Source organism: Haemorhous mexicanus, chromosome 5, assembly GCF_027477595.1.
Source record: "Haemorhous mexicanus isolate bHaeMex1 chromosome 5, bHaeMex1.pri, whole genome shotgun sequence".
Taxonomy (NCBI): domain Eukaryota; kingdom Metazoa; phylum Chordata; class Aves; order Passeriformes; family Fringillidae; genus Haemorhous; species Haemorhous mexicanus.
Genome location: NC_082345.1, coordinates 5,166,568 through 5,185,827, shown reverse-complemented (window position 1 = coordinate 5,185,827; position 19,260 = coordinate 5,166,568). Strand labels below are relative to the sequence as shown.

The 19,260-nt window shown below is 42.2% G+C and overlaps 1 protein-coding gene across 1 annotated transcript in view; it reads left to right on the top strand.

Annotated features, from left to right (window-relative positions):
- CACNA1C (calcium voltage-gated channel subunit alpha1 C) overlaps positions 1-19,260 on the top strand; it is a 458,875-nt gene that overhangs the window by 342,780 nt on the left and 96,835 nt on the right. Inside the window, exons 11-18 of the mRNA XM_059848110.1 lie at positions 5,644-5,670; positions 7,601-7,761; positions 8,563-8,788; positions 14,788-14,995; positions 15,811-15,931; positions 17,748-17,862; positions 18,898-19,018; positions 19,146-19,215. Of these exons, the coding sequence (XP_059704093.1) occupies positions 5,644-5,670; positions 7,601-7,761; positions 8,563-8,788; positions 14,788-14,995; positions 15,811-15,931; positions 17,748-17,862; positions 18,898-19,018; positions 19,146-19,215 (1,049 nt within the window). The remainder of the gene's footprint in view (positions 1-5,643; positions 5,671-7,600; positions 7,762-8,562; positions 8,789-14,787; positions 14,996-15,810; positions 15,932-17,747; positions 17,863-18,897; positions 19,019-19,145; positions 19,216-19,260) is intronic.

Here is a 19,260-nt window from a genome sequence, read left to right as displayed (position 1 = left end):
TCTTTTATTAGAACCTGACTAAGAATCAGAATTTGGCCCAGTGTTCAAGAACAGTTAAAGTTCATGTGGGGAGTCAGTTGAGCTTTTTTAAAAAGTTTCTCATCAAGCACTAGATTTTGAGTAGTAGCATTAATAATATACTAGCATACAGTCCTGTCATCCTGATTTGCTCTAGCTGAAGATTAGGCCTGGACTTTTGAGCAGTCACCTACTCTCTCCTTCTGCAGTTGGAATGGTTAGCCAAGATTTTTGTTCAATTGTTGAGTTTCACCTGTTGCAGATGAGTCTCAGTGTCTTTACCAGCACTCTAAACTCACCCTGTGGCTGTGAGTCCCCATTGCTTTGCTATAAACACACTCTTTCCCAGAGGGCAGAGGCTGCTCTGGGCAGACAGGACTGAAGCAATGTGGGGCTTTCAAGTCAAAGGCAATGTATTTCTTAATTTATTGACATCCAGCTGCCTGACACCCCAGCACCACCAGTACAGTTACAGGCTGGGCTTGCTATCAAAATGCACTCATGATAAAAGGAAAAAAGATGCCCAGGAGACTGAAAGAAAAATGCTTTTTCATTGAAGGCAACTTAGAATTACTCACTATTCTTTCTGTTCTTTTAAAATCTGTAGAGTTTTGAAAGTCTGGGTCTGTGACTGACAGAAAGATCTGCTTGAGAAGCCAGGCTCAAATGTGCCTTTTGGAAAAGGAGATCTTCTCTGACAGCCTTTCTCAGCTCCACAGAGACATATGCTATGTGAGATCAGGAGAGTACCTCTCAAACACAAACTATTTCCTACTGATAAATTGTCTCAAAGAAGCTTTTATTTCTCTAGTATCCACACTACAGAAATTGCCTCTATCAACTGTCCTGTCTGGGGTAATGCCAGCCTTCAAACCAGCAGGAGTTTCAGGAGGACTCTGAGAATTTTAGAACTAATCTAAGAATTTTAGAACTATAACAAAACAAAAACCAACCAATTTAATTCATAATGATTTCTGGTGCAATTCTGCTGGCAATGGGAATGCTGTGGCACAGCACAGTTCACTTCCTAAGGAAGTACACTTTAGTGTACTTCAGGCATCTGAATTTGAAAATGGTTTTGCAGGCTTCCACAGGACATTGAAAATCATCCCACAACTTCCACAGTATATTAGTCTTGTCATGGTATTGCCTTGTACTGGGCTGACATCTGCCCTGCAGTAGGAGCACAACAGCTTTTATCCTCAAGGACAGCATTTGGGAGTGGAACTTTTCTTATTTTGATGTGTCACAGCTTTCATAACCTGTTGCCTCAGGGTACAAAAACACTTTCCCTCTGCAGCAGTCACCAGTGGGACAAACCCAGACCCAGGAGCAGTGGGGTTCTGTTTGCAGGGTATTCTTACACCCAGAGCTTCCCATTAGCAAGTAATTTCCCTGAGCCTCTGGGGTTACTGCTGTGCAGGACCCAGATTCCTGAGGCCAGGCTATTGCTCATAATCAGGAGTAATCTGTTCTGTGCAGGGTGTCAGCATATATAATCTTCCAATACAAGCAGGATGTTAATTTTCTAATACAACCATACAGATCTGGAGTGCCACAATAGAGCTTGCTTTTATACATATGCATTAGCTCAAAAAAAGACCTTTGTGGAAGCTAATGCTCCATAGAGCCTCAATAGAAAAGTGAAGCACTTGAGCTCAAAGGGAAAGAGAGCTTAAAATTATCTGCTTTCATTGAAACAATAACCCACTTGGCATTTTTGCCTTAGCCAGGATTTCCATACATATGGGGGACAGTTCAATTGCTTTTCCACCAAAGACAGTTCAAACAATAAAACAGGATAAACAAAAACTAACAACCTACACTGGCTTTCCAACTGAAAACAGAGTGTCCTGAAAGTTTTATGAGCAATGGAAGGTTTCCCTGGCAGCTGAATGGTCAGTGATTTTTCCCTTGGTGCTTTTCTGGCATGGAAATACATTCCTGAGCAGTTCCTGTAACAATCAGTACAAGAGCCAGTGATAAAGGTAAAAGTTTTCTTGCAGGTTTGCTGTAGATGTTGCTGGTTTTCACCTTATGAGAAGATGGGCTCCTTGTGATGTGATGGAACCAAAGTTCCCATCACATCAGGAACAGTGGGAAGAGCAGTCTGCCAAAAGCTCTGAAACCACTGCTGACTTCAGTAGGAAAACTCACAGGATCAACCTTATGTGTCAGTTTCAGATACTGCTCTCCAACTCATTGCAAGCTAGGTGAATTTTAATATTCACAGCCAGCTCTAGGTGTGTGTCTAAAGGATAGCAGCATGCCCTTATGGAAGAGGAATTTTATTCCTGCCTCTGATTCTGTGATAGGCTTTTCCTGTGACTTGCCACAGGGAGAGCAGTATTTTTTACTGAATGCTGAAATGCTGGCCTGTTTTCCAAGCCTGTAAGAAAGCCTGTTGAACAGCAAACCAACTCAATTTTATGTTAGATCCAATTTTAAGGCTATTCTGTAGAATCTTATTGTGCCACCTTACCAGTTAATGCACAAATGCACCACATTGCCCCAAAACAGAATCCATGTCACACCAGGACTGACTTCTCACAGCACTAAAATCTGTAAGATATGGCCAGGGAAGCTCTTTGCATGTTCTCCAAAGTTTCATATAACCTAGAAGCTTAGTAAAGTCCAGTTCTGTGTTGCTGCTTTTCTGACAGCTTTTACTGGTATCCAAAGGTTTTTAGGAGAGCTTTTGAAGACGTGGTTGCCTCTAAGTTGGGGTCTTACAACATAAAAGTAGTTGTGACCAGAGAGTTAGATAATGGTCATGTTTGATAATGTCCACACCCAGAAAACAACTGTAATGTGGCCTTTGTGTCATGCTTGGTGACCTACAAGATTTTTCCAGAGTTGGAATGCTGTGTGAATGCTAGAATTGTCTGTTGTGTGTACAATTTCACAGAGCCCTCAATCCCTGTTACACAAAACTGTCGCATCCTTCACAAAGGAGGTGAACATGAACATGGAACTTTATCTCTCAGAATGTGGAATATCTCATTACATTTGAATTATGCTGATTATCCAGAGTTTATGTTGATAAAAACCTTTAAATTTCACCATCTTGTCTGTGTGTTGTACATAACAATGTAAGGTTGGAGGAGTTCTAGGGAATTTCAAAGATAGCTAGTCAAACAGAGATCTGATTTTTGTGTTTGTTTTTCTAAAAGACAAGCTGAGTTACATGGTTCCTGTGATAAAAGCACTCAGTAGGGATCTCAAGTGGTTTTCATTAGGCTCCTATGCCATAATTTTAATCAAGAGTTTCTCAAGGCATTCCCGAGTTGAACACAATTGGAGTCACCCTCTTTCTCCCATAAATGACATAAACCTTTCAGGACACCAGAGCTGCAAGAGATCCATGTTTAAACTCAGCAGAGAATCTGGCCCACTCTGAACCCATTAAGTGACAGCTTGGAGTGTCACAGACACTGTGGCACAATTTCCAGACTATTTCACAGCCCCTAATGATGCCATAAAAGCATTTTTTATGTGACATTGGTAACCCAAGTTCTTAAAAAAAAAATTAATCATAAGAGTCATTTGAAAAACATGTTTCAGATTCATGCATAATGTTTTCAGAAACATTTATTATACAGTTTATTTCCAAAATTCCATTTCACTCTCTGATTCTACCTCTAAATATAAATCTAATCCTCCTTCCTTGTCCTCTTCCATATATATAGCACACCCACATGTGATAAAGCCTTCTGCCACAGCAGTAAGGCAAGGTGGAGGGAGGGGGATGAAGGCTGTAGGTAACCTGTGGGAGCACTGAATGCACTTGGCTGCTGCTCATAATGCTCCAAAGATATAATTATCACATGCATGATGAGTACTACACCTGCTGCATCTCTTTTGCTTAAATAAATAAAAGATTCCAGTGCTCCCTCACTGAGGAACCATTAACCAGAGAGGTCACCAGAGGATTTCACACTCCCTGTCCATCCCCTTTCATCTCTCTCTGTTTTTCTCTCTTGCTCTCTCTCCCCCTCTGTCCCTGCCAAACTATTCCTATCGAAATCCTCACCACCTCCTTTCCAATGCTCAGCTTTCTGCTTCGTTGTGATTTTTACATCTTTTCACTTCCCCTCTTGGAGCCCTCTTTCCTGTTGCCTGTAAATCTGCTCCATTACAGTCCGTAGGTAGTGATCACCAAGCCAGGATTCTCAGTGAGAAGCAGGAATAGCTTTAACATTAAGAATGTGTTTTGTAGGTGCTTCTCTTGGCATCCTTGTTAGAACTTGCTTTGTCTCTGCAGCATAATTTAGCATTCTGCTCTGCCAGTGCATTATTTCTTCTTCCTCAAGAGTCTTGCACGTGTCTGTACCCTCCCTGCTGCCCAGTGTGTGGCCTAGACAGGCTGCCTGTGACATAGCAGGAATTACGTATTTGGGTATTTGCTGCAAAGGCCCTTTTCTCTTTTTTGGCTCAGCCCATCTGCTGGTGAAAAGTTCCCCTGACTAAAACCTCTTGCAGATAAGGAACCTGACCTATCACTCATTACTTGTCAGTAACTGATGTCCTCAAGCAGGGGCAGGACAATTGTTAAGGCTGCTAGAGTAAGAAGTGTTAGATGCTTGGAGAATTACATTCTCCCCTCTCTACTAACAGTGAATTCAATTTCTGGGCAGTGCAGTAAGACCTCTGCTGACTGCTGTCAACAATGACCCACTTTCCTCTCATAGAGGGAACCTCAAGGAGTGCTTCAACCCAGCAGAAATTCTTTTTCCATAGTCATTCCCCAGAGTTTCATTTCTGCTGCTCCCCAAGTCACCTCTAACTTACAGCATTGTATCCACATACATTTATTTCCCTCTGAGCACCACTATGGATTCACCCAAAGACAGCCAGAGTGTTCAAAGGCCTTACAGGACATGTGTCAAGCAGAGCAAGGCAGTGGTTTAAAGACTGGGGCCTATTTCTAGCTTTGCCTGTGACTTCTCATAAAGGATTAATGAGATTATGTAGGTGAATAAATCCAAATGCATGGAATTAGATATTTAAACACATATATAGTGGGAATATGGCCAAATTTTCTGGAATGCTTAATTCTCAAAATGTCATTGCTAGCAACAGAATCTGTTATTGTACAGACCCATCTGAATGCAAATCGATTTGCATAAATAAGAAAGACAAATAAGTGTTAGTATCTAAGTCTGAAAATATTTGCCATGCACTGTTTCCTTCAATTACTTAAAAAAAACCCATTATTTTTACATTATTGTTTCATAATGTGTACATACATCCTGAAGTGACAGGTGATGTGTGAAAGCCACAAGTCTGTCTGTATAAAGTCATACATAATTTAATATAAGAAAAAAAATAGTCATACTTCAGAAATAAATTTGGTAGCAGCTGTAGAGTTCACTGATATCTATAGGTGGTAGAATCCCACCATGACTTCTGCTTCATGTGTCCTACCAAAACCCAAGATTTGATTATTGGGGAATTCTAGCCATGCCCAGTGCCTACATTGACTTACAACAGACGGAAGGGAAAACAGCATGGGTTAAAAAAATGCATTGAGCTTAACTTTGTTTCTTTCTATTGCTGTTTTCACAACAGCCTGGGAGGTGTGGGACAGCTTCGGAGACTCTAATGGCAATTCTTGTCTTTCAGGCATCGGATCTCAAAATCAAAATTCAGGTAAATAAAATTTACTTTTGCTTTTCCTCCTTTCTACCATTTTTGCTCTTTTCTGAAGTGGTTTACACCAGCATTGCTGGGATGCAGTGGTGATTCTAGGAGATCCTGCTAAATATGTCAGATTTTAGTAATAAATTTTTTCTTAGTTTCACACTGAAATAAGGCACAGGGAGTACTGACTACTGAAGTACCTACCTATGCTACCTTTGTATCTCAAACCATAAAATACAAAATCAGAAATAAAAACCCAGTTCAACCACATCATTACACTACATCCATTAACATCAACCCTGTCAGCTCAAGGCTCTCTTTGTTGAACTTCTCTGCTTTGCTTGATTGTAAAGATTTCAACCAATGAAGTTGGCATCTTACTTGTGAAATTCTCCCATTCAGCCTGGGACATGGGGAGTTTCTCTGGTGGTGTTTGGTTTTCTGTTGACTCAGAGCTTTTGGAAAAGTGAAGCAGTCCTAAGATGGCTATTTCTGGGGTTTCACTGGAGAGGCTGACTGAACTTGTGGAGCTTGGTTGCTAAGGTCCATTTCTACCCTTTTGGCAGGATCTCAGCTGCCTCCATAACCCTGAATTCAAAGTCAGCTTTATAAAATACTAAATGAATTTTCAGAATAACTGGAGCAAATGTGTAACTGAGTCCTTCTGCTTACCTAAGGAGCAATGAGTGATGTCAGTTTGGGAAGCACATGTGTGACATCCCCATGTAAAGAGAGAAAGAAAAGCACAGAAAACACCATACATTGTCATGTGCATGCACATTGGTGCACAAGTACACAAAAAAAGCATGTGAGATTGCAAATAGTTTAATGACAACATTAATGTCTAGGTGTGGTGCCCATTTTAGAAGTTGGGAAGATTATTTCTTGTCCCAAATCCACTGCAAAACATGCAATGTATTTGTGATAGACTGGGTGCCTTTGTAAATTGCATAGGTGAAACACCTGAGATTTGACCACCTGTTAAAATGTTGTTACAAAATCCTTGTTCACATTGTGTTTACATGGTCTGGCTTTAGTTCCTATAGATGAGACCCCTGATCTCAAGCATGGCTTTAGTTTGCCACTGAAAATTATACACAGGGCAAGAGTAGCCAAGAAAAGTTCTGTAACATGGTGCATGTGTGTGTCACTTCAGACACACACACATATGTATGTAGTATCTATATAAAACTATTAGATTTATTATACAGTGGCAAGTGTTGCCTGGAAACTGGTTGCTATGCAAGTTAAATTCTGAAGAGTAGGAGGTGTGTAATTAGCTTTAAATATCTTCTGTGGTTAGTAATTACCCTGAGAAATCAGTGACACAAGGGGATGTGTTCATGGAAGGCAAACTTTAAAAACTCTCTTGATTAGCAAATGGTACCCTTAGTTCCAGGCATGAAGGTGAGATGCTGAAACACTCTAAGTTTTAGGATTTTTTTCAGAAGTAGCCGTTGTAAAGGGCTTACTCCTGAATGTTGCTGAATGCTGGAAGTGTTCTTTGGATTTTATTTGACCTCACCTCTCCAAAGACTTAATCCTTCAGCTCCGTGTGATAGAGTATTTTTCTATTGACTGTCCTGAGGCTGGGCAAGGTGCCATTGCAGGCCACAAAAATCAAGTACAAGGAGAATATTTATTTTTGTGGCAACTGAGCTAAAAAATCTCTTGAGCTTTCTGCAGTGGATGTCTTACTCAGATAAAAGTATTGCTTGAAGCTCTTGCAAATTGGTTTAGGACAAACTTTATTCCTATAGCTATAGGAGGGATGTTCACAAGTGTCGACTCAGATGAGAGAATGTTTCTCAGGGTGAACTTGAGTTACTCCCTACCATCCTTGAACAATAAATCAAGACTAGAGTCTCCCTTAACAGAGAGCTGCAATAGCCTAAAGATCCCTCTCTGAAAAGAACTTTCCCTTCTTCAATTTTTCAAGTCGCTACTGGCGCCGATGGAATCGATTCTGCAGAAGGAAGTGCCGTGCTGCTGTCAAGTCCAATGTTTTCTATTGGCTGGTGATCTTCCTCGTGTTTCTCAACACCCTCACCATTGCCTCTGAGCACTACAACCAGCCAGACTGGCTCACGGAGGTCCAAGGTGAGGAGGAGCTGCTGGTTCTGCTTATTATGGAGGGTGTCAAAAAAGGGAGCTGAGAGAAGAGCTGATGCATTAAACCCCACCATGTAAAGGGAGTGTGCACAGCTCCAAGCAGTCCTGTGCCTGTGCAGGATCCTAAAAAATACAATTAACTTATCTGCCTGTGGTGGGAGAAGTTATCAAAAAAATGTAAAAATGTCCTTTCCAGCAAAAGCCATGCTCCATTGGGTGTAGGTGAAATCAGAAGCTTATGCTAAAATTATATTTGCAGCAACTGGATTCCCAATTTATGGATAGCTACTGGGAACCTCACATTGTCCAAGGTTTCCCCTGAAATTGCATTTATGATAAATTCTAATTATTAGGGAGGTGATCAAGAGTGATTTGTAAAGTTCTCCTGTCTGCAGAACAACTGAATTCTCTCTGGAGGTGAGAGCAGCTGAAAAGGCTTAATTAAGCAACAGTAGGTAGCACAGCAGCTCTTCTATTCCCACTCTCCTCTGCAGATGACGGGTGTGAAGGCAGGTTGTGCAGGAAAGGCGTGTCCCTGCCATTGGAGGTTGTGTAATATATTGCAGCTGTATGTGCAGTACATGAGAATTGCTGCAACCCTCTTGCTAAAACATTTCTGTGAATGAGATGCCCACGCTTTTCTTTGCTCCCAGTCTTTGACCCAAGCTATACAAAGTTAACTTTTAAGGCTGATCCTTAAATTGCTTTCTTAGAAGCAAGGGCTAATGATCAGTTGTGCTGATCTTTTGACTAAGTTTCTTTAATCTGTTTCTTTTTGCTTTTCATGAGACACTGCCAATAAGGTGCTGCTAGCTCTTTTCACGGCAGAGATGCTGCTGAAGATGTACAGCCTTGGGCTCCAGGCCTACTTTGTGTCCCTCTTCAACCGCTTTGACTGTTTCATTGTGTGTGGAGGCATCCTGGAAACCATCCTGGTGGAGACAAAGATCATGTCACCCCTGGGCATTTCGGTCTTGAGATGTGTGAGACTCCTCAGAATATTTAAAATCACAAGGTACTTTATTGCTTCTTTGGGGCTGGAGGAGGGCTGCTGCTTGATGCACAGCATGTATGGGTACAAGTCACTCACATCCTTTTTTATTTTCACTCTTTCTACCACTAAAAGGTAGTGAGAGTGCTAGATTAACAGTCTGCATCTTCTGAAGTCTGTAACAGGGTGGGGAGGGCTGTACAGACTGCACATCTATCCCCTACTGTGAGTGGTGAGGTGTCTGGCACAGGCAGCTGGAGGCACCTGACACCACGTAAAGTGTTAAACTGAAATCTGGAATAATGTGAACTGAGCTCAGGCTCTTGCAACTATCTGCAAAAGACAAAGAAAACCAAAACAGCTGATAGCCTTGTGACCTCCTCTGACGCTTTTTGATGACAGAGAGGAGCCTGAAAGGCTTCCAGCCAAAACAGCATTTGACTGAGGAGCCCATGCCAGCTCCAGCAGACTCAACAGTGACCTGAGTGGGAGACTGTGTCAATACCAGCAGCTGTAGGCAAAGGATGTTGCCAGCTATTCCCCTTCCAAGGAGTCCATCACAAAGCAGCAATTTTATGAAGAAACCAAACTCTTTCCAGCTTCCAATATCTCCTCTTTTCCCTTTCCATTTTCCCCCCTCTCCCTCTGCATAAAGGCACAGTGATATCTAGTAAACAGTCACTGCTTGCTGAGCCAGATACCTCCAAAACACCAGCTTGGTTTGGCAGGGCTTTTTCACCTTGAGGGGAGTTTGTAGGAGAGATCAGCTTCAAACTCACCCAGAGCTCTTGCAACAAATCCATCCAAGCTCTTGCCCCAAGTAGCACAAGGTCTGCCTTTTCCCATGTGGGCATAAGCCAACACCTTACAAAAAGCTTGACTGAGGTGGTGAAAGAGTTCTTTTTCTGCCTGCTCAGCCATGAAAATGTCCCTACAATTCCTGTAACACTCGCCACCCCCCCACCAGAGGAAATTTCTGACAAATTTGAGATAGAAAACACAGCACAAGAGAAAAACAAGTCCAAAACTGGATCATCAAGATGGCTGAGCTGAGAGGCAGAAATAAAGCAACAGACTTGGACTTGTGCAACATACAAGATTTGTCCTTAAAGCTTCTGCGGCTCAAATCTCTGGCAGGATGGATGGATCTCAGGGTCAGATGGCAGAGACAGAAAATTGGTTCACAGTCTCAGAGACAGAGGCCAAAGCAAGCCTACAACTGTTCCAAAAAGGGGGGAAAAGTGTTTGGATGTGTGATCTTAGAAGAGGGAAAAACCTTCCGGAGGGGAACATTCCCTCCCAGAGAGGGGAAACAAGAGTTTCCAGCAAGAAAGGCATCTTTGCTCTGTCAGAAATAGTGGGGATCTCTGGTCTGGGGATTGTTTTTCCTGGATCTATCCATTCCCAAGTCCCAAGCCTGGTTTCTGAGGAAAGCAGTAGCTGTTTCAGGCACTGGGTAATCAGATACACCCAGGGCGACGTACCAATAGCTATAAAATATGAGCTTCAACATAGCATCCTGGAGAGGTCATTGTTTTTTCAAGACATGTCTCCACTCCTACACAAAATATATAAGCTAGCTAAGAGAATTCTCTAATAGAAAGGCAAACACTGAGAGAATATCATTAAAACTTTAGAAAGCCTGAGCTGGTGGAGTACTCATATATTCCTAAAGCTTCTGGCAGAAATGAGATGATGGAACCAATCAGCAGTAGGACTGGTTACATTTGCCTTCACTCTGCAGCACAATTAAAATACAATTTTGCCTGGAAAAAGTGTTACCTGGAATATGTCTCCTGCAATTTGTGCATGGGTCTGTGTGTAAAGCACAGAGCTAAGGAAGAACTCATGATGCATAATGTATTAATCAGATTTTTCTTTCTTTCTTTCCTGTTCCTAAAAGATTGACAAGTAGGCTGCAGTAGCTTCAAATTTATATGTTTTGTAATTATTCATAATTTTCTTCATAACTCTTCACTCTGTGGGTGAAGTTCACCCTCATGTGGAAGGCCCTAACACGAGCCTCCAAAGTAGAATTTTAGGATCACTTATGCCTTACTGCAGGACAGAATATTTGAAATTAAAGCCAAACTTTTACCTTCTCTGGTAAATTATATTTTTCTATTGTTCACTATTGTCCTTACTGCAGGACAGAATACTTTGGCTTTAAAGCCAAACTTTTACCTTCTCTATTAAATTACACATTTTTCTATTGTTCACTCAGCTCTAAATGCAATGAAGATTTATTAATGACATTATCAGCACTGCTGGAATACCTCACCTGGGTGCAATGATGATTCAGAAAGATACAACACTGGAAAGCTGGGAGGGGCAGGAGGAATTATAGAATTATTTAGTTTATATCAAACAATTATATAGAATTGTTATTGTTTTATATCAAACAATAATTATAGAATTATTTGTTTTATATCAAACATACATTCATGAGCATATAGGGGCATACAGTGGAGGTGGGAATAGTGATAATCTAGGATATTAGAAAGGGAAAAAGCAGGAAAGTTACTCTAGTGAGAATATATCAGAAGGTAGACTACTCTTTATATATTTACATAGATTTTCCATGGTAAACACCACACACAAACAAATTCTGGGTCATCAAGGTGATGTAATTCTACAAGAAACACAAATATAGCTCCATAATAGAATAGGATCAAATAAAGATACCATCAGATAAACAATACATTATTTCAGAAACACCATTTAGAATTTCAAGACCAAACATTTCTGCCAAAATTATAAATACATTAGACAAGCAGACAATGTCATCTGTTTTATTCTCCCTAATTTTTTAAGTGCTGTGCAGAACATTTCACTTTGCTATTGAAGACAGATTATTTTCTCATTAAAAATAATCCTTTACTGCTTTACATGTATTATAGCCCTTTGTATTTAAAAAATAAGTAATATAATTTGTGGCAGCATGCAGAAATTTGATGTTTTATACCTAATCCTGCCACTAGGTAAGTCACTGTGAATTGTAGGGAGGAGAGATGGGGTGCCCCCTGTTTTGTACTTTCTGTCAAAAATCACAGTCAAAGTGGTTTTATATGGGATGAACAGGGTGGGGAGCTTCCCAATAATGAGTCTGCCAGCTGTTGCTGCTGCTTTAAACCCTGCACCTGTGATTGCCAGAGATGGGCTCCTAAAGCTATAGGGGAAGGCAAGGGAGAGAGAGGGGAGGGAAGAGAGCAGAGCAGGTTAAGTTCTAACCCAGTTCTGCAATTGATTGCTGTGTGAGGTGTTGAACAAACCACTTGACTCCTCTGCATCATTGCTCCACTTCGAGCAGGGATCACAATCAGGTCCTGCTCACCTGGGGGTTTGCAGATCCTCGTTCATGGCACCCTCAAGGGCCCAGGATCTGCAGTGGGGGCTGTTCAGAGGCACATCCTTTTCCCCATAAATCTGAGGCAGCAGCACTGCTTTCTCTCTTACTTCCCTCTAAAAGCTGACTGGTCCAAACCCTCCTATTCCATGCAGCATCCAGCGCTGATTTTTCCTTTGTGGTCAGGTGATGACCAGAGGGGATGAAGTAGTGAGACCTTTTTTCTGGGCGTCAGCCACTGCTGACATGAAACCCTTGTGTTTTCCTGAGTAACCCCAGATCTCATTTTGAGGGAGTTCATGGTAGTTCTGCAGCCACCAAATAGGACAGATGCTAACCTCAGGTCAGGCTTCTAGGACCCTGAGATAAGACTACTGTTATTTTCACATCCTGATCAGTCAAGCATTTCTTATCCTCTTCTTTCTCTTTTTTTTTTTTTTTCCCTGATTGGTTTATTTACTTTTCTAGTGGTGCTGTGTTGCTAGCTAGCACTCGTGCACAGATAAAACAGCACTAATCTTACCACCAGGCCATCTCAGTTAATTGCTTGAAGCTTGACACTTATGTAAGAATCTGAATGCCAGGTATTGAGCCATTTGTAAGAAATGCAGAGCTGATAGAATTCTGCAGGGTTGTGAGCTGAGATAGCAAAGCCTTTCAGCTTAAACTAAGTCACTGGGACTGTTCAGATTTATAGAAACTTCATTGCTTCTTAAGGGCACTGCTAGAAAGACCTAGAAAATGTATGTTCTGGCTGACATTGGGGAACTTGGAGATATTCTGGAGCCCATCAACCTCTGCTTTAAGAATGCTGAATTCATTTGACTTTCATCAGAATGAATTTTTCCCTTCTCCTGTGTCACTTTCCCTTCTTTCCAAAGTGTGAAAGTATGTGAGCTGTGAGCATAACTGCAAGCACAGGGAACTGTTACATTTCACATTCCATGTGGATATTTGGTGGCACTGAGCCCACAGCTTCCACGCCCTTACCTTTGCTCTGTAGTTTTTCATTGCTCATCTCTTTAATTGCAGTTAAAATTTAAAGCATCCTAGTTTTCTCTGAAGTGCTGAAGCTGGGCTGGAGGGAAAACATCACAGCTCTCTTTGAAGCTCAGTCCTTGGAGATGAGCCTGCTGCTGAACTTGAGAGGACACGGTGGTGTCCCTCTGCAGATCAGATTGCTAATCTTCCTGAAGCGATTGGGCTGCTCAGGCAGTCCTGCCTTCCACAGGACAAGAAAAGTACTCTTTTTAGATCAATATTTTAAAAATATTAATTTAACTAGGATTTTAAGAACCCTTGTCTCTAATGAGGATGTATACTATCTTCAGGAAAAAATGATGAGTTGAAGGATCAGGCTTCCACAGAAGAGGCAGAGCACCACTCTGCCATCCTTTTGACCTGGAACTTCTGTCTTCATGGTTAAAAACATAGAGTCCTCTGAGTGAAGAAATGTTCAAAGCTGTGGGCCTTGGGAGAAGGGAGGAGAGGGCCTTGGTGGACTCTCAAAGCATGATGGCAGGCCAGACAGAAGGCAGAGCCCAGGCAAACATTGCTGCCTTGCTGACCTGTGAAAGCTGTTGAGGCTTTGCTAATAATGTGCATCAAAATGAGGTGATTGGAAGATGGCAGCTGATCTTCAGCCCAGTCTGAAAGCTCTCCAGCCTCAAAGCACAAAAGAGAAGAGCTCATGACTAGCTAAGCAGTAGTTTAGGAGTGATTGAGCAGACGAAAGACCAAAGTGGAAGTTGCTTCATGGGTGATGTGGTGAATTCAGAATTTTTTTCTAAAGCCTCCTTCCAGCTTGTGACTACTCTGCAGGCTGAGAAAGAATGCAAACTTGCATGCTGCAGCAAATATGCTGCTGGCATCTCTCTGAACCCTAAAGTGGAACCAGTGGGGCAGGAAGATCCTCTCCCTTCATCATATATGAGTCTGAACTGGGCACAAGCCTGAATACACTGGGAGAAAAGGTCTTAACCATCCTGTCTTTTGAATGAAGCCATTTGAAAATGTTTTGCAGCCTGTATGAAGGAGTATAGTAGGTTTGAAAACCAAAAAAATAAGTGATGGTGTGGTCTTCCAAAGGAATGTAGATCTGGAGTTTGCTTTAGGGTCCTTGTAAAAGGAGCACTGATATCTTTCTCATTCCTCCCAGTCCCAGAGAGCTCAGCAACTGCTCTGTGAGTGAGCCCAAGCACACACAACACTCCAAATTTTGGGCAAGTTTGTATTTGCATCCAAACAGTTTCCCCATCTGTTCTTGCTAGTTATTACAGGCCATTCTCTGGAGTGAGGTATTCTGGCTGCCACAACATCTGTGAGTGTTGTAATGAGGTTGGTTAGAATGTAACTCACTGAAGCAGCAAGAACTAATCACTGTATATTGATAGAAGATGTGCAGAGCCTTAGATGGAGAGTGCTGTAATAATCTTCTGGGTGTGTGTGTGGAGTGGGGAGTGGAGGGAATTGTGTATGTACACGTGTGGTAGTAAAATTACTCATTAGCTGCAGTAGGTCTCGTTATCTCAGGGAGGCACATCAATGATTCACTGCTTAACAGGGTGTTTGGAAATGCCTGCTTTCCACAGAAGGCAGCCTGAACCAATATCCTGTGCAGTCCATGAGCACCTGTCTCCAACTGAAGGATTTTAACTGCTTCTATTTTCTCTCCCAGATATTGGAACTCCCTGAGTAATCTTGTGGCTTCACTCCTGAATTCAGTCCGCTCCATTGCCTCCCTGTTGCTGCTTCTCTTCCTCTTCATCATCATCTTCTCACTCCTGGGGATGCAGCTCTTTGGGGGCAAGTTTAACTTTGATGAGATGCAGACCAGGAGGAGTACATTTGACAACTTCCCTCAGTCCCTCCTGACTGTGTTTCAGGTAAGGGCATGAGTGGTCTCTGTGGGGCCAACACTTTGTGTTTTCATGGGGCAAGACAGGTCCTGCTGCTTGACAGTCCCCAGGGTGGGGCTGGACCCTGACAGCTCCAGGAGCAGGGTGCCTGGTTGTGCTGCCAGCACAGGGTATTCCCTCCCAAAGTGGGAACCAAAGATAAAACCCCTGAGTGTTGCAAGGCCACACACAAAGGGGTCTTTGCAGGGCAGGACAAGAGAACAGCCATTGCCATGTCTCAGGGCAGCACTTGATGCCAAAGCCCAGCCCTGCTGCTGTCCTGCCTGCTCTGGGGAACAAATACCTGCTCACAGCAGTAATCCCATGACCTTTAAGCCCTCTGCAGCTTTGGGAGTGACCCACCAAGAGCATCAGGACCATGATTTCACTGAGATGTGAGAAGGGAAATGGCCTGGAGGGCTGGGCTAGGGCAGTGCCATAGGCTGTGCAGCCTGTCTGAAACAACAGGCATGGGAGGGAAATGCTTGGAACCACAGGGAGACTTGAATGGATTTGTCTAGGAGAGCCATTGCCTTCAGCCATCATCTTCAAGAAGACACTGTTTAGGGTTTTTTTGCACTTTGAGCGCAGACCTTCTTTGCAGTCTCTTTGTTCTGTGGTTTGTTTTTTGTTTTTTGGGGTTTTTTTAATGTTCTAGATGGACACTGCCAGAGTCTCCATCAGCTCCATGCTGGGGGAGGGGGTGTTCTCTAGGACAGTGGGTATCTTTGTGTTAATGGGGTTTTCAAATTCTCTGTGTGGTCTAACACTGTATCCCTTATTGGTGGGAATGTGTCATTTAGATCCTGACTGGGGAGGACTGGAATTCGGTGATGTATGATGGGATCATGGCTTATGGCGGCCCCTCTTTTCCAGGAATGTTGGTCTGTATTTACTTCATCATCCTCTTCATCTGTGGAAACTGTATCCTTTGATGCTACTCTTTTCTGCAAGAGGGGATGAATTAAAACCACTCTTTACTTTGTTATGTCAGAAAATAGTGAATTTCACACCTCACATTTTTCCCTAGGTCTGAATTTTAGCTGAATTTTACACTACCAAAAGTTTAAAAAGTTCATTTTGTTTTAGCTTGTGCTTAGGCATATAAACAGTTGTAAGAGCCAGCTAAATGCCAGTTCCACATGCTAGCTTTTATTTAGTAACTTTACATGTTTAGTATTTTCATTTTTCATTCCCCTTAATTCTTTCATAGGTTTTTCTTCCTTGCCTTCTCCACAAACTAATCTCTGGGTGTTCCTACTGTACTTACTGCATTTTTTTTTTTTTTTACTTTAATGACTTTTTTAGTAATATATTCCATGTGCTTCAATCCAAACCTTATGTGGAATAAAAATATGTATAATCTGCAATATGCTATATACAAATGCTGTAGTAGGAGTAACATATGTTTGACATAATTGATTTATGTGAGATCATGTATTAATTCATGTATAAACTAACAGGACCTGTGTTCCATTTCAGTCCCTGCAATCTGTATGTTCTTGAAACAGAAAATGTTGTGCTCTGTTATCTTCCAGCCTGTGCTGGTCTTGAATAACTTCAGTTCTGTCTGGCTTTAAGGTGAAGTGAGGGCACTGTGCTCACCCCAGGAGGCACACGGCACATTGCAGGATTGTGCTGTGAGTGTCTCTTCACAGGAATTTGCATATAACATAGAGCTGCCATTCTGTTCCCTATCTCAGTTTGCTCCAAATTTGTCCATGTTTAGTTTCTGCTTCCCTAATAAATGGCCCTCCTGTGTCAGAGGTGACATTTCCTTTTATACTGATGCCTCTATAAAGCCACCTTATAGACTTAGCCCAGCTCTTCTGGCCTTTGCCCATAATTCACATCTTTCAAACCCTGTTATGTGACATTTTTGTTGACCTACATGCCCTCACTTCAAAGTGAGGTGGTGCAATTCCACTTATCTGAAGGTCAAGGTAGGCAATCTGGCTGACAGCTTGAAAAAAAAGCTACAACTTGGATCCCCTTGTGAAAATGTGAGCCAACTCTTCAATGCTGGCTGACTTTGGAGCCTTTAGACCTTGGAGCCCAGGGAGGGGGGGGATGTCTGTGTTTCCAGACTAATCCTTGAACCAGGGTTTGCTTAAAAGTTATCATGGTATAATAAGACCTACACTCAGGAAATGTATAAAACAACCTTGTGGTCAGATTTGTAACATGAGATCTGAACGCTGCCTGGTAAGACAAGAAAACATTTGTGATTCTTTGCCCTGTAGCTACATGGGCATGAGTGGCCATGCATGGACTCTCTGCTAGGAGATGGCAGAGTTGTCAGCTCAACCCTTCACTGTCCAGACTAAATTAACCTCAGAAATGCTCACCAGAGTCCTAAGCTTGCTGTCCATAAAATCCACCGGTGCAACCTAAACTGTCAAAAGATGCAAAGCCTTCCATACTCCTCTTATGTTCAGTGGGATCTTCTGCACAAAGGGAGACACTCTTGGGAAACTGGAAACTAAAATGTAAATCTGTAAATCTGCTGTTTTACATCAGCCATCCTGTTGTGAAATTTTGAAAACCCACAAAGTGTGTTATCTGTGTGGAAGAAAGGTGTAGGTTTGTGCATGATGGATATGCAGTTGTGTGAAATGGAAGTTTGGAAAATCCAAGAGATCTGATGACAGGTTGCTAAAAATTTTCAATTAAGAAACCTTTGGTATAATCTTTTTCTGCAGTTTTCAAAGCCTGTTTTCTTTAAGTAGCACACAAACAGATATCCTGCTGAATGTATTTTTGGCCATTGCTGTGGACAACCTTGCTGATGCTGAGAGTTTAACATCTGCACAGAAAGAGGAGGAAGAGGAAAAAGAAAGGAAAAAGTTAGCTAGGTAAATCCATTTGCATACACCTATCTGCACACATTCCTGTACTCACACACAGCATGGATAGATATGAATATGATACCTATACATACATGTGTATATATGTAATATATGTCATTATCTGTATGTATATAGATTATATATGTGATTAATGTAATTATAGTTGAAATTATGTATATATAAATTTTTATGCAAAGGATCTCCAAGTGTAAGATGAGAAAATGTGAGCTAGGAGTTCCCCCCAGTTGCAGTGGTGTGAGCAGAAGAAAGGAAGTCTGGGTTACTGATGAGCTTTCAGAGCATCAGCAGAGAATGAGTGTGAAATGGTGTCAATCCCATTTGAATCTCCCTACTATCTTCTGATTGCTTTGGGCCACGAGGCATATTTTCTGTCATTCCCAAGATGAGATTTAGCAGCTTCTTTTTCTTTTGATGCCACATGCTGTTCTTCTCTTGCCAGTTTCTTTTAGTGTTTCTGCAGACACTTAAGGGGCACAAGCTGGATGAGGAGCTTCTCTGTCATTCCCAGCTGCCAACAGCAGGGAAGCCTCTCCTTCCTGGTTATTCCTATTCACTGTCTTCCAGGCTGCTTGGAGGGCATCTCCTGTGCAGCTCTTTCTGCTTCATCCTGCATGCAGCTCAGCAGATTTCCCTCTCTCTAAGGGTGCAGTGAGGGGCAAAACTTTAGTAGACAATCCAGTTGGAAGCTCACAAGATATGGGTTGAAAATGGTCCATGCCTTTATCATTGGGTGAGCAAAGGGATCTCAGGTGACAGACCCAAAATATGCATTTTCACAAACACACACACAAACACATGCCATTGGGAAAGCAACAAAATAAGGGACACCCTATAAAAATAGATCAGAACCCTGCCTTTGCCTGCAGATGAGGACAAGGTGGAGCCACTGGTATGGAAGCTGAACTCAGAATGGAGATGCCAGCCAGCTGATTGTTCTCATGGTGTGTGCTGTACTACATGAAGTTCCTGAAAGGGAAGCAGCTTTGTAACTCTTTGGTTTTTATCTTGTAAAATTGCTAGGACTGCTAGTCCCGAAAAGAAACAGGAGATGGAGAAAACAGCTGTGGAGGAAGAGACAAAGGAGGAGAAAATTGAGCTGAAATCAATCACTGCTGATGGAGAGTCCCCACCTGCTACCAAGGTAAGGTCTGCTGGCAGCCAGCACCCTCTGTGCAGTGATGGCATGAGCAGCTTGAGTTTCTCAGGGAATAAAAACTGTCTGCCTTGTCTGATAAAGGCTTTGATGCTTCTCCTTCCATTTCTGTCAGATCAACGTGGATGATTATCAGCCCAATGAGAATGAAGAAAAGAGCCCTTATCCCACAACAGAAGCACCAGGTACACATCTGCTTCCTTGTACCCCTCACTCAACAAAGCTCCAGT